The 16,498-nt window shown below is 57.5% G+C and overlaps 1 protein-coding gene across 2 annotated transcripts in view; it reads left to right on the top strand.

Moving 5' to 3' along the window:
* Window positions 1-16,282, top strand: part of TOLLIP (toll interacting protein) — a 32,067-nt gene extending 15,785 nt beyond the window's left edge. For both annotated transcript variants that reach the window (XM_032153870.2, XM_032153871.2), the window contains 4 exons: window positions 1,390-1,572; window positions 2,668-2,820; window positions 4,832-4,922; window positions 13,433-16,282. In XM_032153870.2, coding sequence (XP_032009761.1) covers window positions 1,390-1,572; window positions 2,668-2,820; window positions 4,832-4,922; window positions 13,433-13,647 — 642 coding nt within the window. In that variant the 3' untranslated portion in view covers window positions 13,648-16,282. The remainder of the gene's footprint in view (window positions 1-1,389; window positions 1,573-2,667; window positions 2,821-4,831; window positions 4,923-13,432) is intronic.
* Window positions 16,283-16,498: the final 216 nt, after the last annotated feature.

Raw genomic sequence — 16,498 nt, forward strand, 5'->3', positions numbered from 1 at the left:
GTGCGGCGAGGGATGGCGAGGATGGGGCGGCCGTGTCCTCACAGGTGGGTCAGTGAGGATGGGACGGCCGTGCCCTCAGAGATGGGTCAGTGAGGACGGGGCGGCCATGCCCTCGGGGCCGGTGAGGACGGGGCAGCCGTGCCCTCGGGAGCGGTGAGGATAGGGCGGCGGTGCCCTCAGAGAGGGTTCAGTGAGGACGGGGTGGCTGTGCCCTCAGAGGGGCATCAGTGAGGATGGGGCAGCCGTGCCCTCGGGGCAGGTGATGAGGACAGGGTGGCGGTACTCTCAGAGGGGGTTGTTAAGGACAGGGCGGCCATGCCCTCAGAGGGGGTCAGGGGGCAGTGTCTGGACTCTGTTCCACTGTGAAGGAGGAACTGGTGGGCTCCATGTGGGTGGGAGGGCCAGGATGGCTCCCGGGGTCTCTATCACCAGCTCCTGGGGGTGAGCCGGGTTGGCCGCAGGAGAGCAGGTGGCGGCGGTGCAGGGAGGCCGTCCGTGTTCCAGGCAGGATGCTTTATAGGCAGCCGGAGCTGCAGGGCTGAACCCAACAACCCAGCTCACGAGGGCTTTTCTCCGGATTTTTTCTTGTAAAGGTTTTACAGTTTTAAGTTTTATATTTGAACCTGCCATCCACGTTGAGTTTGTTTGCTGAACAGTCGTCTTACTTGCCAGTCTTCTGTCTTATTCTGAATATTCATTCCCTGTAACACACGTTCACTCCACCCCGAGGACCTCAACTGTCTCCGCCCAGCCGAGCCCCTGGCCCTGAAGTCGGATCTCGTGGTCTACATGTGATGTGGCTCCTTGTGATTGGGAGACACAAGAAAGACAAGTTCCTGTTCCCAAAACCCCACGTACTCCGATAGCACAGGCAGGGCTGCTGCCTACATGAGGGAGGAAAGCAGCCACGTGGTGTCTGAATTATGCGCAGCAGGTGTCCTCGCTCCCACCTAGAGCAATGATGCACCTCTCCCGGGTCATCATGCTCCAGGGGCAGGTTCACACTCCCTGTCGTGCTCTGGCTCTCAGCTCTGTCCCGGGACCTCCTCCTCTTTCTTCCTCAGCCGCTTCTGAGGAGGGCATTAGAGAGCGCGCCCTTTACGGTGGCTGAGTGGCGGCCTCAGCTGTGTCTGTGAGCGTTGCAGGTTTCTGCTGTCAAGGACGAGCCATGTGCTTTGTCTCAGAATTGCACGATCATATGTGGCTCACTCTTCTTGCTCCTGGCCTCCTGGGAAGCAGGTCACAGCCGTGTTCAGGCGACTCTGAGTGGCTGTAGTCTATATGTTAGGGAAAGGCCTCATGGAAGGGTTCAGGGAGGCAGACGGCCTAGAGAACCCACCCTCTCCTGATGGTTGGCACCTCCTTTTCCTGACATTCGCTTCATTCCAGGCAAAGTTGGCCAAGAATTACGGCATGACCCGCATGGACCCCTACTGCCGACTGCGCCTGGGCTATGCGGTGTACGAGACGCCCACGGCACACAATGGCGCCAAGAATCCCCGCTGGAATAAGGTCATCCACTGCACGGTGCCCCCAGGCGTGGACTCGTTCTATCTTGAGATCTTCGATGAGGTGAGAGGGACGTGCCAGCTATTATGGAGGCTGCACGTGGCTGAGCGTGGCTGCCGTGGGAACACGCCTGCCGACACAGCCACGTTCCTGGCTGGCTTCGAGGCATGGCTCCCCACCTGGTGTTTCATTGGGTGCGTGACAGGGTCCTGCTCTCCCCAAGGAATGTTAAAAAGAGATTGTTTCCAGCTCCTTGAACACCCTTACATCTGGAAACATCCCCAGTGACAAGCATGACCCAGGGACAGAGCGTGCATGTGTCCCCTCCGCTGGGCGCACAGGGTCTGGCTGCTCACCAGCAGGTGGGATTTCCACCGAGTGCGGCTGCCTGCCAGGTGGGAAAGCTGTTCTTGGTGGTGCGAGCGGCCGTGACCCTTGAGGGTCCTGAGTCCCATCCGTGGCTGCACCTGCAGTGCTTCTGAAGCAGAGTCAGAAGGTCAGAGGGGATGTGGCGAGGCTGCCGCTCAGTGTGGTCCCGGCACCTCGCACCTGTGGCATTGTGAGGCTAGAGCCTGGGTGGGGGCCGGGGATCAGTGTGGGGCAGTCAGGCCAACAGACGGCCAGCCCTCCCTGCCTGGGCCCTTCCTTTTCCTCCCGGCTTTTCTCTCCCCATCCCTACCTGCTTTCCCCTCTTTGGCCCTCAGAAGAGTAGAGAGCGCATGGGAAGTGCAGAGTGAGCTGTGGGAGGTAGACCCCATGTCCTTTCCAGTCTGCACCCTGGCTGCTCTGGGGCTTGAGAGGTGGCAGCTGGTGGAGCAAGGATGGGGCCCCGAGGGCTGGGGAGGAGCAGCCAGTGTCCCTGAAGCGGAACTGGAGGAGGACAGCAGCCCAGGGCCCTTGCTTTCCCCAGTCCCAGACCTGGCCCTGGCCCTGGCCCATCCTGGTGGAGAGAGGGAAGGAGAAGCTCCCTACGGAGGCTGATAAACGATCGTGAAGCCTGCGCTGCCCGAGGGGTCTCATTGATGGGGTGCTGGTGCAGGTGGGAGCCCTGTTCCACAGATGAGACAGGGACTCCAGGCAGGCCCATGATGGTGCGGCCGCAGGGGCAGAGCGGTCCCTTCCCTGATGCCAGGGGCCTCTCCCTCTTGTCTCCCCCAGAGAGCCTTCTCCATGGACGACCGCATTGCCTGGACCCACATCACCATCCCGGAGTCCCTGAGGCAGGGCAAGGTGGAGGACAAGTGGTACAGCCTGAGTGGGAGGCAGGGGGACGACAAGGAGGGCATGATCAACCTCGTCATGTCCTATGCGGTGAGCTGCAGGCCTGGGCGGGGCGGGGCGCATCGGGGTATGTTGGAGTACGTTGGGACTGTGCCGCCCCGCAGACACCCTCGTCTCTTTCCTGTGGGCACTGAGCCCGTAAAACAGCAGGGCTCACGTTCTGAGGACAGAGGGCAGGAGCCCTGGGTGGTTTGGTGGTGGAGAGGGGCTGCCCCGCCCACTGCTCCTGCCCATGTTGTCTGTCTGGAGAAACAGCATCGGGGTTGTTTGTGTTCCTAAGATGGGCCCACCCTTTGTGGTGGTCTCCACTGTAGGCCCCTGTGTCCTTGGAGGCCCACCACAGCCCTTCCAAGCTCTGCCCTTAGGGTCCAGCTGAGCAGCCCTCCAGGGTCTGAGATACAGCCCTGGGCCCTGCAGGACACCAGGCTCCTCCCCACAGGGCAGGCACTGGCTGGGGTGTGGCAGGGCGTGCCTGGAGATGTGGGGGAAGCCTGGGGGCTGCTGTGCTTGGGGTCAGGAAGTCGAGGCCTGGCTGTGGGGCCAGCACGTCAGCGCCCTGGCTCCCAGCTGTCTCCATCCTCAGGGCACCTGCAGCTCCTGGGGGTGTCAGGAGGGCCAGTTAGAGGCTCCAGGACATACAGAGCTCCTGCTCTCTCATCTGTATTATCAACCACGGGATTTTTTAGGTTGTTGTTACTAAAAAATGATGCTGTGGGAAATGCCAGGCAGATGTGACAGCAGAGAGGGTGCAGCAGGGAGCTGCTTTTCTGGGCTATCTTGGCTCCTCCCACCCCCTTTTTGTTAACGCTGGGATATTTTAAAGCATGTCCCGGCCGTGAGTGACCATGTGTAAATGTCGCATGACACATCTTTAACAGACGCTTTCATACAAACACAGAACCATCATGATGCTCCAGTGACTTTACCTGCAGTTGACAGTTTTGAACTCAGAGGAGACAGCAGTGCAGTGACTTATCCGCAGTTCACAGTTTTGAACTCAGAGGTGGCAGCGGTGCAGTGACTTATCCGCAGTTGACAGTTTTGAACTCAGAGGAGACAGCAGTGCAGTGACTTATCTGCAGTTGACAGTTTTGAATGCAGAGGAAACAGCAGTGCAGTGACTTATCCGCAGTTGACAGTTTTGAACTCAGAGGCGGCAGCGGTGCAGTGACTTATCCGCAGTTGACAGTTTTGAACTCAGAGGCGGCAGCGGTGCAGTGACCTATCCACAGTTGACAGTTTTAGACTCAGAGGAGACAGCAGTGCAGTGACTTATCTGCAGTTGACAGTTTTGAACTCAGAGACAACAGCAGTGCAGTGACTTATCCGCAGTTGACAGTTTTGAACTCAGAGGAGACAGCAGTGCAGTGACTTATCTGCAGTTGACAGTTTTAGACTCAGAGGCAACAGCAGTGCAGTGACTTATCTGCAGTTGACAGTTTTGAACTCAGAGACAACAGCAGTGCAGTGACTTATCCGCAGTTGACAGTTTTAAACTCAGAGACGACAGCAGTGCAGTGACTTACCTGCAGTTGACAGTTTTGAACTAAACTCAGAGACAGCAGCAGTGCAGTGACTTATCCGCAGTGGACAGTTTTGAACTCAGAGTTGACAGCAGTGCAGTGACTTATCCGCAGTGGACAGTTTTGAACTCAGAGTTGACAGCAGTGCAGTGACTTACGTGAAGTTGACACTTTGAAACTCAGACACCACAGCAGTACAGTGTGGTTCCCCCCAGGCTGACTCGACACCTACACTGGGATGTCCCTCCTGTCACCATCCTCTCTCGGTCACATCTCAGTGAGAGGGGGGTCTGTAAGCCCGAGCCATGTCACCTCCTGGATTTTAGGAGGTGGTGTGGGGGTGGGAGCGGGGCGCAGCATCCCCTGTGCCCTCAGGGCTCACATCTGCTCTCAGGGCTGGTGTGGGGAGGGTGATTCTGGGCTGCCGTGGGGAGGGCGATTGTGGGGAGGGTGATTCCCAAGGTTCTGATGGGTGGATGTTCCTCCTTGACCCCGGGACCATCTCTGCTGCATTTCAGCTGCTGCCAGCTGCCATGGTGATGCCACCCCAGCCCGTGGTCCTGATGCCAACAGTGTACCAGCAGGGCGTCGGCTATGTGCCCATCACAGGTGCGTGTGCCCCCTCCCCGGGTGCCTCTCCCCTGGTAGAAACCCCAGGGCCTAGGGCAGGTGCAGGAGGAGGGAACGGGGCTTAGAGCGCCGGGGTGGGGACGTCATCCATTCTAGAATCCTGCAGACATGCCGACTGCACGCAGATCCTTTCAGGCCAGGGAGCCGAGGGTTATGTTGGAATTTTGTTTGCATATCTAGAAAATAGAATTTTTTTTTTTTTCTAATTGTTGGCAGAAATGAGGTGAGTTGAAATTTTCAGAGATGTGGAAATGTGACTTTGAAACCCCGTTGTGCCCAGCTCTGTGCAGGAGAACCTCACGCCCCTGTCAGGTGATGCATGCTCTGCACTGCGCCGTTGTGTCCAAACCTCACACCCGTCGGGTGACGCGTGCCCTGCACTGCCCCGTTGTGTCCGAACCTCACGCTCCTGTCGGGTGACACGTGCTCTTTACTGCACCGTTGGGTCCGTTGTCGTGTGTCACTGTTACGAGTGAGCAGCCTGTGGCTGCAGCAACACCAAGCTGGGATATCGCTTTTTCATGCTGTTGCGTTTTCAGTCCAGCTGTGGCTGTTGCAGCAGCTGGTGCAAGGCCAGCCCCCACCATGGACGGGCCCAGCCATCTTTAGCAGGAGAGGAGACCGTAGCCTCGGAGAGGAGGTGCTCCCCTGGTTCTCCTCCTGAGGTAGCCTCTGTCTCGTTCCGGGGAGCTGGTGTCCAGGCAGAGCACTGGTCCCTCTGCACGGAGAGGTGGAGGCCAGAGGCCCAGGCCATGGAAGTGGCCAAGTTGCGGGCAGGGCACTGGGGATGCGTGGTGGTGTTGGGGGAGGTGGTGTTGGGGGAGGGTCTCGGGGCTGCTTGTGCTCAGGGGCTGCTTTGGGGTTGGGGCGGGACAGAGCTGCTGGCAGGGGAGAGTGCTGTGAGGCCGGTGCTGGTGTCCAGCCCAGCTGGAGTGGAGAGGCCTGGTCAGCACCCCAGTCCCACCAGCATCCCGCACAGATGCAGAAAGGCCACCTTGGGAGTCGGGACCTCGCCCTAGACCCACCTGATGTGGCCTGAAACCCAGCCTGATGATGGGAAGGAGGAGACGGCGCTGGGAGACTCTGGGCTGTCCACTGGTGTTCAGGACATTCTCTGACAAAACTGCTTGTGAGAACAGCATGGCCTCGCCCTCACTTGCTCACATTACAGACTCTGTTTCCATGTAAAGCCGCCTGCGCAGGTGCCAGGGCTGCCTTTCTCTAGAGCAAAGAGCAGAGCCTGTGTCTGCGCAGGGCCTCTGTGGTGTCCAGTGTCTTAGAAAACCATCAGCCCGGGGCCGGGCGCGGTGGCTCACGCCTGTAATCCCAGCACTTTGGGAGGCCGAGGTGGGTGGATCATGAGGTCAGGAGATCAAGACCATCCTGGCCAACACGGTGAAACCCCGTCTCTACTAAAAATACAAACAAATTAGCTGGGCGTGGTGGTGGGCGCCTGTAGTCCCAGCTGCTCGGGAGGGTGAGGCAGGAGAATGGTGTGAACCCGGGAGGTGGAGCTTGCAGTGAGCCAAGATTGCGCCATTGCACTCCAGCCTGGGCGACAGAACGAGACTCCATCTCAAAAAAAAAAGAAAACCACCAGCTCAGCAGAGGCAGCACCTGCGCCCCGTCACCAAGGAAAGAATGCTTCATAGGAAGTGACCAGAGGTGAGCCAGGAACGCAGAAGCAGCCTTGAGGCGTTCAGAGTTAGAGGAGGGCGGGCATCTGGGTAAGCGGAAGAGCCATCACCTTGGCAGAGAAATAGGGGCGAGCATGGGAGCCCCGCAGCTGTTCCTGAGCCTGGAGCCTGGCCAGGGGAGCTCTGCTGCCCTGGGGGCCCTGATGCACCCTGGGTGCCCCACAGAGTGGCTCCCGGGGGGTTCTGGTTTGTAACTGGGACAGCCCAGAGCCGCCGTCGTGGGGTCGGAGTGCCTTCTGTGGTGTGCAGTTCATGGGGATGGTGAAGTTCCGTCTGGTTGTCCTGAGTTGGAGGCAGATGGGCAACATGAAAGAACAGAGACCCAGGCCCTCCAGCTTCCTGAGGCTGGAAGTCCAAGCCCCGGTAGGCAGGGCCACTCACTCGCCAAGGCTGTGGGGAGGATCCTCGTCTCCTCCAGCTTCTGGGCCGGGCGCTCTGTGGCTGTCTCCTCCTCCTCCTGTGAGGACCCCAGTCTGTGGATCGAGGGCCCACCCACCCTAGCATGCCCTCGTCCTCACCTGCTCACATCTGCAGAGACTCTGTCTAAGACCCCCCACGCAGGCTGGGGTTAGGACTCGGCCTGTCTTTTTGGGGGGTGCAGTTCCATCAACTGGATACAGCACTAGGGTGTATCTGGCTGAAAGAGCATTCAGATGACAGATAACATTGATTGACTTACCTCTTTCTGGTTCCTATCCCTAATTCTCTTTGTAGATGCCTTTCAAGTTTGCTCTAAAAGGTTTATTTTAGGAAAGGCTAGACAAACTTTGAAATTTTCTTTTGATAGACATTGTAAATTTTGAAACAGCCCCACACTTCATAGAAAAGTTCCCAAGGAGATGCAGGAACATCTGCCAGAGCCTGTGAGGACTCGTCCACCTGACGCCCCACCGGAGCCCCCAGCCCCATGCCCAGGCATGCGTTTCCCATAAGCAGGGGCGTCCCTGGCACAGGACGGCCATCTAGATGAAGCTGACACTGACGCGTTGGGGCTGTCCCCTGCTTGGAGCCCATCTGAGTCCACAGCATCCAGGCCGGGGTCACTGGCCCTTCATGGCCTTGCCTCCCTTGGCCTGGAGGGGTCCCCATCTTGCTCCTAGGGTGTGCTCTGGTCAGGGACCTGGTGGGGCTGCTGACGTAGCCTTGCAGGGTAGGGCTGAGTTTCCCGGGGGCTGCTGGCAGGGCCCCCGCATTTTACCCAGGCGGATTCTACCACCGCAGATTCCACCCAGCGCAGGTTTACCCAGCGCAGGGCTAGTGGTGTGACTTGCTCACCCCTCACGGCGGGCTCTGCCTGGCTGCTCCCTGGGAACTACAATATGTCCTGTGTGGGAGGCACCCCAGGACCACGTGAAGATCCCGCCCTTGTCAGCCCCTGAGTTTATCTGACTTCTCCAGCAATGTGGATTTACAATTTCCTATTTTATTTATTTGTTTTAATTATACTTTAAGTTTTAGGGTACATGTGCACAATGTGCAGGTTTGTTACATATGTATCCATGTGCCATGTTGGTGTGCTGCACCCATTAACTCGTCATTTAACATTAGATATTTCTCCTAAACAATTTGCTATTTTTTTCCTTGGGTCAGAATCCCTTACGAATGTTATTTTTTCACTCAAATTATTCCAGATTGGCCAGAGGGAGCCCCCTCAGGCGGGATCTTTGTTCCTTGGCCTCCTCTGATCCTTCCCTGGGCCCGTCCCTGCTTCCTGGCACTGCAGGAAGCCCCAGGCTGTCTGCATTTCCGGCCTTAGCTCTGGCGTTAGCTGTTTCTCCCAGGTGTCCTGGTTCCCATTAGGAGAGCGTTGCTTTTAGGAGCCTTTGAAGTATTTTTTAATTATCCTAACAGTACTGTAGAGTGTGAATAAGGCACCCTTCTTCACTGGAAGCCGATGCCCTAATTTTCCTCTGAGTACCTGTGATCACAGCCCATCCTCCCGGCAGCCACTGCCATCTGAAGGGTGAAGTCTGCGGAGACTTGGAGAGGCTGGCGGCTGCGTGCTCAGGGCGTCTTGGGCTGACTGGGCAAGCACGGTGGATTCACACCAGGGTTTTCTTCTCAGAAGTGGAATCTCAAAGTGCATCTTGGCCAGAGCATGTGTGTCGCCCACAGCTTCAACTGTTTATGACTCACATAGTGCAGAAGCCTGTGCCGCATGCTCTGCCTGGCTGTGCGGTGCTGGCTGCGTGGCTTCGGTCCTGTGTGCATGCACAATGGCCTGGCCAAGCCCTCTGGTGAGACAGGGCTGCCGGAGCGGGCCAGGAAAGGAGAGCCCGGCTTCTCAGGGCCCTGCTTCTCACCAGCCCCTTCAGCCACTCGTTCATGCAGCTGTCGCCTGCTGAGTGCTGCCCAGAGACCCCCGCACAGGGTGCAGGTCTCAGGGGCTCACTGTGCACAGTGGTGTCTGAGCCCAGCTGCCACCTTTATGGAGAGTGCAAGCTGGAGACTGAGGGCTGAACGCTGGCTGAGCCCTCACAAGGACCGTCCACTTTCCTCAGTGAAAAACCAGAGTCCCCCACAAAGCAACTCAGAAGCCGGGGGCGCTGAGGTCAGACCGTCTCCTTCACAAAAATAAAGTGTGACCACAACAGTGAGGAAGGGAGGCTGGGACACAAAGCACAGCTTGATTATTAAAGCTTTTACGCCACGATCATGGCCCGAAGAGAACAGTTTAAGTTTTGATTTTTTTAAAACAAAGTATTATTTTGATTACCAAGTTAGATACTTTACAGATTTCAAATAATTAGTGGTAGGCATCATGTGGTTATAGGGGGGTTTTTAGCCTCAATTTTAAGGAAACATCTAGGCGTGAAGCATCTGGAGACCGCGTGGCCTCATGAAGCACGTTCTCTTCCACGGAGCTGCAGAGTGGACAGAGACCGCCAGGCTGGCAACAGCAGCCAACTGCTCAATTTTCCGTGCGTTCTTCGTGCGTGAGAGACCAGCGTGGGCGCCACTGGGCCTCAGCCCTGCCTGCACTGTCCCTCCAGCTGTCCCTGGCACAGAGGGGCACTCGGGCTGCAGCCACTGCCAGGGGTCTGCCCTGAGGGTCCCCACGAGACTGACAGGCGCTGAGGTGGAAGGTGGTGCCGGCCGTGCTGTCCTCTGGGTCCCTCCTCGCTTTCCCTCCTCCTGTTGCTTTCCACCTCCTTCTGCCTGGTGGTGGGAGGATAGTCGGCGTGGAAAGTGGGGTGTCCAGCACCTCCCCAGCCCGGCCCTGGACAGGCAGCATCAGGGTGTGCATCAGCTCATTCTGTGCTCACCGTGGCTGCAGCTGCCAGTTGACGCTGTTTCCATCTGTTCCCTTGTGCACCTCCATTTCACACGGGCCTGGAGTACTTTTCTCTGCTGCCCCTACGTCCTCACCGGCGCAATCCCTCCCGTCATCCTGGCCTGCGTCTCTGTGGGCACAACCCCCACTGGTTTCTGTGGAGCCAACCAGACTGTGACATTAATGCCTGTCCACAAAGTATGAAAGCAAAGCTAAACATGCAGGTGGATGCCTGCTGCTGGGATGGACAAGAGGGAGGTCCATAGAGAACGTGCACGCAGTGGCACCATGCACGGGAACAGCCAGCGTTCACAGCACTTGTGAGTTCCAGAGAGGGCCAGCCAAGGCCTCACCCAGCGGCCCAGGCATGCTTCTCCTCGCACGTGGAATTCCAGGGAACAGGGAACAGCCAGCGTTCACAGCGCCTGTGAGTTCCAGAGAGGGCCAGCCAAGGGCTTACCCGACGGCCCAAGCCTGCTTCCCCTCGCACGTGGAATTCCAGCAAACGGGGAGTTTGCAGCTGAGCAGCACATGCCATTTAAAATACAAAATGGTTCCATTCAAAATGAGAATTGATGCTTAAAAGTTTCCCAGACAAACTGTCACATGGAACTCTCTGCTGTTGTGTTTATTAACCCGCTAACTTGGTCGCTTTGAAACAAAGAATCATGTAGGTTTTCTTGTTTGTGATACACTCTGTGGAGTGAGAAGCAGCAACAAGCCTTGGGAGTTCCGGAACAGTCTCTGAGCTGGATGGTTGTCCCCACCTGCTCTTTGGATGTCTTTCCACTGTCTTGTGAGACGTCTGGGGCCCAGGGCCACATGCCTTCAGCTTGAGCAGGGCCGATGCTCCCCTGCCCACTGGCGGCCAGGAGTTACCATGCTGCGTGGTCTGAGGTCAGGGCCTTCTCGGAGCAACTTTTCCTGAATGGAAAAGGGACAGGTTTTGGTTTTCCCGGGTACCGTTGTGTTTGTCAGTAGAGAATTTGATTTTGCCGAGATATGACAGCAGATTCATGCAGCGTGAAGAATGTGAGGTGGGGCCTGTCCTGTGCTGCACATCCGTCCGCGTGGGTGCAGGTGGCTGGTGGGGCTGAGCGCGGCGGATGGCAGGGACACAGCGAAGCCGCCCATCACTCCTCCCAGGGCCACTACAGGTGGGGTCTGGGCTGCCCCGGGCTCCCATGGCGTCCTCTCTGCCCATGTTTTGGGGACTTTGCTCTCCGCCAGGCCCGAGAGCTCCTGGTCTGTCCTCCTGAAGTCCCCAGGCAGCCCTGACACGGTACACTCACCGTTCCTGGAGGGCTGGATGGACACATCCACGCTTGGTAACCAGGATGGGTCAGGCTCAGGCCAGGGACACGGCCTCTGCCTTGCAGGAAGGAGGGGAGTGAGCCAGGCCACTGCCCCTCAGCCCACACTGTGGAAGCACTCACCTCTTCCCCTGGGGGTGCCTGGTGCCCGAGCGAGTGTGTTGGGGCCGTGCTGTTGGGACTCACTTGAGGGCCAGTCAGCACCGCATCCCCTCATTGTCAGCAGAGCAGGTTTCTCGGGCACCCCAGGCCGTGACGTCACAGCATTGCAGTCACCGTCGTCGATTTTGCAGCAATTCCCCTCCTCCCATCCCTTCTCCATCAGACTGGTAAAGGCTGGAGAGAGTGGGAGTGTGATGCCTCCGTTCCTCATGTTGCCACGCTGTGGGGAGCCGTGTGGGCAGGGACAGGTGACGGCCGAGCCCTGTTCCTCTTGTTGCCACGCTGTGGGGAGCCGTATGGGCAGGGACAGGTGATGGCCAAGCTCCTGCCCGCCTGCCGGCCGGGGTGCCTAGAAAGCCACGGGGGTCCCAGGGGTCCCTCCAGGACAGGCAGCGCCCGAGCCTTTGTCTTGTTTGAGGAAGAAGAAAGGGTGGTGAGGGTGGCCACGTCCCCACCTGGCCATGGTTCGGTTCATTTTCCCTCATTGCCGAAAGGCTGATCAGCGTGGGGATGATGCTTCCCCAGTGAGGTGAGGTGTCCAGTGGCCAGGACAAGAGGCAGCTGTGGGTGTGGAGGAAAGGTGGGCCTGGCCCTGAGAGAGCTGAGAAGTGGAGGAGGCAGGGGTGGGTGTGGAGGAAGAGTTGGCCTGGCCTGGAAGGAGCCGGGAAGCGGAGGAGGTAAGGGTGGGTGTGGAGGAAGAGTTGGCCTGGCCTGGAAGGAGCTGGGAAGCGGCGGCCTTCTTTGCTGAGGAGCCCTGGCCTTTGCAGCAGGTGCTGGGGGCTCGGCAGCAAGCCCCGTCCGCTCCGTTTCCACCCCTGCAGGTCCTTGTTGCTGGTGTTGGTTCAGGCCAGGGTTGAAGTGGCTTCTGCTGCCTTTAGGATCCTCCGAGTATAGAAAGGAACAAAAGTCCTATCCTAAGATTGGGGCTCTAGTGCTCCAGTGAGCCTAGCTGGGAGATCATTTGTGCTTTTAAAGGTGAATGAACGGGTGAGTGGTGAGCCCTTGAACTGCTGCAGCTGCTGCTGCAGGAGGAGCTCTGTGCCTCGCTGGTCGCCAAGCCCCGCGTACACTGCCTGTGCTCTGTGCCTCGCTGGTCACCGAGCCCTGCGCGCGCTGCCTGTGCTCAGGGCTGCTCGTGGTTTTAGGGAGCGGCCACCAGGCTGGGAGGCGAGTCTTAAGTCCGGCCACACCATGCCTTCAGGGGTGCGTGCGCTGCAGTGGCTGAACCGCTGTGCAGCTCCTGCTCGATAGATTGCATCTCAGTGTGTCCTGCCGCATCAGACAGGGGGCGAGGGGCCTGTGTAGCTGTGGGGTGGAGATGCCAGGAACCCTGGACGGTGGCCCCAGTGCACTGAGGGTCCACTGTGCACCGCACCTGCTTCCCGACTTGTTTGAGTTTTGTGAGCATTTACTTGGTGTAGTTTGTATGTGTGTGTGTGGTTGTCATTCTGGGCATCGGCTGCAGCTTTGCTGAGGTCTTCAGTGCCTGTGGTGATTGTTCCCCACCAGCACACAGTTTAGTGACACACTTGCCAAGCTGCAAAAGCATCTTCTAGAATGCCTGATAAAGGAAGAGGCTCAGACCCTGCAGTGTTTGGATCAGCGGGCGTGACATTCCGTGTAGTCCGTCCCCAGATGAAGAGGACTCTGTGAGCCCACTGGTCAGTGAAGACGAGCGTGTGCAGTGCAAATTTACGAGTTCTGAAGGGATCAAAACACTACCCCCAGCCTGCTAGTTATAAAACAGACTCGGGTGAGATTTGAAAGAAAGATCAGACTTTGATTTTTGTACGGAAGGAAGATGAGTTAGTGAAGGAGGCGTCACAGAGGGCCCTGCCCACCTGCCCCGTGGCTGTGCCTGGGGTTGCTGTTTGGAGGTTTGCGTTTCCAGGGTGTCTTGCGGGACTGGTGTTTGCCGAGACCCGAGGTGGCCCCTCCCTCAGGGAGGCCGGTGGGATGCGTTGTTTTCTTCCTTCAGCAGGAGCTAGTGTGGTACTTCTGGAACCTTCCGACATTTTTACCAAACTTGATCTTTGCTTCCAGGGATGCCCGCTGTCTGCAGCCCCGGCATGGTGCCCGTGGCCCTGCCCCCGGCTGCCGTGAACGCCCAGCCCCGCTGTAGCGAAGAGGACCTGAAAGCCATCCAGGACATGTTCCCCAACATGGACCAGGAGGTGATCCGCTCCGTGCTGGAAGCCCAGCGAGGGAACAAGGACGCCGCCATCAACTCCCTGCTGCAGATGGGGGAGGAGCCGTAGAGCCTCTGCCTCGCTGCCATGTCGCCCCAGCTCTTTGGACACGCCGACCCGGCGCTCCCCAAGGAATGCTGTCCAACAAGATTCCCGTAAAAGAGCACCTGTGTCGCCCCCTCCCGTGGACATCTGTGCCGCTGCGTCCACACCTGTTCTTGGGTGCATGTGGGTTTTCAGTTCCTGGCGGCCCAGGACGGGGCGGGGGCTCCCCTCGCATCTCGTGTTGGGAGGTCTCAGCGCGCTCTCCTGTCCCTGGGACGTGCGTCTCCCCTGCTCATGCCGTTCTGGAAAATGTTGTTGCTATAGAGAGCAGCTGCTTCTGCCAGGGTGTTGGAGGTGGTGGAGCGCCTTCTCATTCCATTCATGGCATTTTGTGATGTGATGTAATTGGAATAGAGCTGTTGATTTAAGGCACACACAATCCCTCACACTGATTTGTGGGTTTTTTTTAGAACTTCCCAGCTGAAAACTGACGCCCTTGCCCTAATGCGCTTTGCTGTGAGCCTGGCCCCTGCCCAGGGCTTGGGTCTGGTGAGCTGAGCCGCTTCCTATGGATGGTGTGGGGCCAGCCTTGTGACAGACTCTGGCGTGAAGGCAGAATGAACCCACACCTGGCGTGAGGAAGGGAGCCTGGCACGGTTGGCCGGGCTCTGCCTGATTGCCAGCCAGCAGGCATCTGAAGCTGGGTCCTTCGCCCGCCGGAGGCTGCCGTCCGTCTCCTGCTGCGCTCGCGCCAGCTCCGTGGGTGTCCTCCCAGGGGGCTTCTCTTCTCCACAGGCCTTGCAAGGCTGGGGTGGGGGGTGATAGAGGCGGCACCATGCATGATTCTGAGAGGGTGTGGCGGCGTGGCCAGCCAACTGCTGACAGCTTGGGAGCTGCTGTGCCCGGGACCTGGGTTCAGCGTGGGCAAGGAAAGCCTGGCAAGTGTGGCCCTGTAAAAGCTTTCTGAGGCGGGAGGCGCTCGCTCACCTCTGACTGCCTGGGCGCCGTGTGCAGCATCGTGGCTCACAGGACAGATTTTAGGTGACACCTGGTTATGAAAGTCAGAAATTTGAGAAGCTTCTCACAAGTGATGCACTTTAAATAATCCGCATGCCATCAAGACTCCTGCATGTCTGGTGTTTGTGGTTCAAGTGTCTGCCCCCAGCCTTCGGATGTAAACCCACTGATACGGACAGAGAGAGAATGCCCACAAGTGGGTCTTCTGTGGAAGATGCAGGAGGAGGAAGTGAGTGCTTACATTTTAGTCTTTTTCTCCCTCGAAAAAATAGGTTAAGTTTCAGTGCCAGCTAGAAAATACTGCTTTCTGCCACCGATTGGGGGTGGTTTTTGTCAAATATACTGTTGATAAATATTTATTTTTGTAAACTTGAAGTGTGTGGTGGCCGTGGGGGAGGGACATGCTGGCAGCAGGCGCCTTCTTCAGCCGTGGGTCCTAAAGGCCTTTGATCCCGTGAAGAAGAAAGACATGGTATTTGTTCAGCAGACGCCGACCACTCAGACGGAGGGGCCCCTGGGATTCCCTGTCTCAGATGGCCTGGTCTTATGCCTGTGTAGATTTCTTCTCCATTGGGAATGAAGGTGTCAGGCGGGACTGGAACGTTCTAGATGATATGTTTCGTGATACTAACAACTCTAACCCAGGACAGACCACAAGCCACACTTGGAGGCCTCACTGTGCTGGGGGCTTCAGCATCCAGGCGCCCAGGTGTGGCCACCAGCACCGGTTTCTGCCTTCGCGTTGCCGGGGTGCAGTGAGACTGCAACACGCATGCCCATGTGGCTCTGTGGGTGTCTCCTAGAGAGGACGTGGCCCCTGCTGCCAGCCCCTGAGCAGCCCGTGTGGGGGCCCGAGGGACCCACACAGTGGGGGCCGGCCTCGCTGGAGGGAGAGCAACCCTTTGCCGATGACCACGCTTGCTGCCATCTCTTAGTTTTCTTTTTCACGAGCGCTTTATTTTTTTAATAGACAAATCACATTTTGTAAGGCCTTTAATAAGATTCTTCTTTCCTTCATTTTATGCTTTATTTCCTGTTTGAAGGCTTACTGTAGAAGCGGCTTACTATAGAAGCAGCTTGCTGAGCCCCTCTGAGCGGTCCCCAGAATTAGCTGGTTCACACCCCTCACCCTCCCCCACCCCTGCCCCTGCCTGTGTCAGGTGTGGATGAGGTCGTCAGACTCAGAAGGACAGGCTTGTCCACCAGCTCACAAGGGGAGGCTGCAGTGGGTTTAGGAGCTGGGTTTAGGCCCCTGGTGTCTGAGAGCCGGGGCCTTGCCAGGCCTCTGCTGCTCCTGCTCCTGGGTTTGAAGATGCAGGCCGATCACCAGCTCCGTGGCAGCGGTCACTAAGGACAGCCTGCCTGTGCTATCTCGGAGCCTAAGGCGGGGCTCCGGAGATAGAAGACAGGTCGCCGGAGGTTCCCCCCTCCTCTCCTCTCCCCTCTGCAGATGCTCCCTGGGCGTTGCCCTGCAGGGTGCCGGCAGGAGTGGTCTCAGAACGTGCGCTTCTGATTATTTTACTGGGGTCCATTGTCCAGATTTTTCTTTGATTGTAAAACATATTTTTACTTTTTAGCCTTCTAATTTAATAAATGATCCATATAAAAATAGAGAAATAAAGTCCTTTAAGGGAAGGTTTACCATGTTTGTTCCCGAGTATTTTTTAACCTAATTCACAATATGCAGGAGTAACGAATCAGTCAGAAGCGGAGTTCACTCGTTAGGAACCATACACCTTCAGACCTAGCCTGGCCTTTGTTTCCCAGATTGAATTAGAGGAGGGAAGTCCCGGGTACTCCTCCCTCAACAGTAGCAGTGGGCGTGGGTCTGCTCTTCCCGTCCAGGCACCCTCTCTCC

This window comes from Hylobates moloch, unplaced genomic scaffold (genome assembly GCF_009828535.3).
Source record: "Hylobates moloch isolate HMO894 unplaced genomic scaffold, HMol_V3 SCAFFOLD_5, whole genome shotgun sequence".
Taxonomy (NCBI): Eukaryota; Metazoa; Chordata; class Mammalia; order Primates; family Hylobatidae; genus Hylobates; species Hylobates moloch.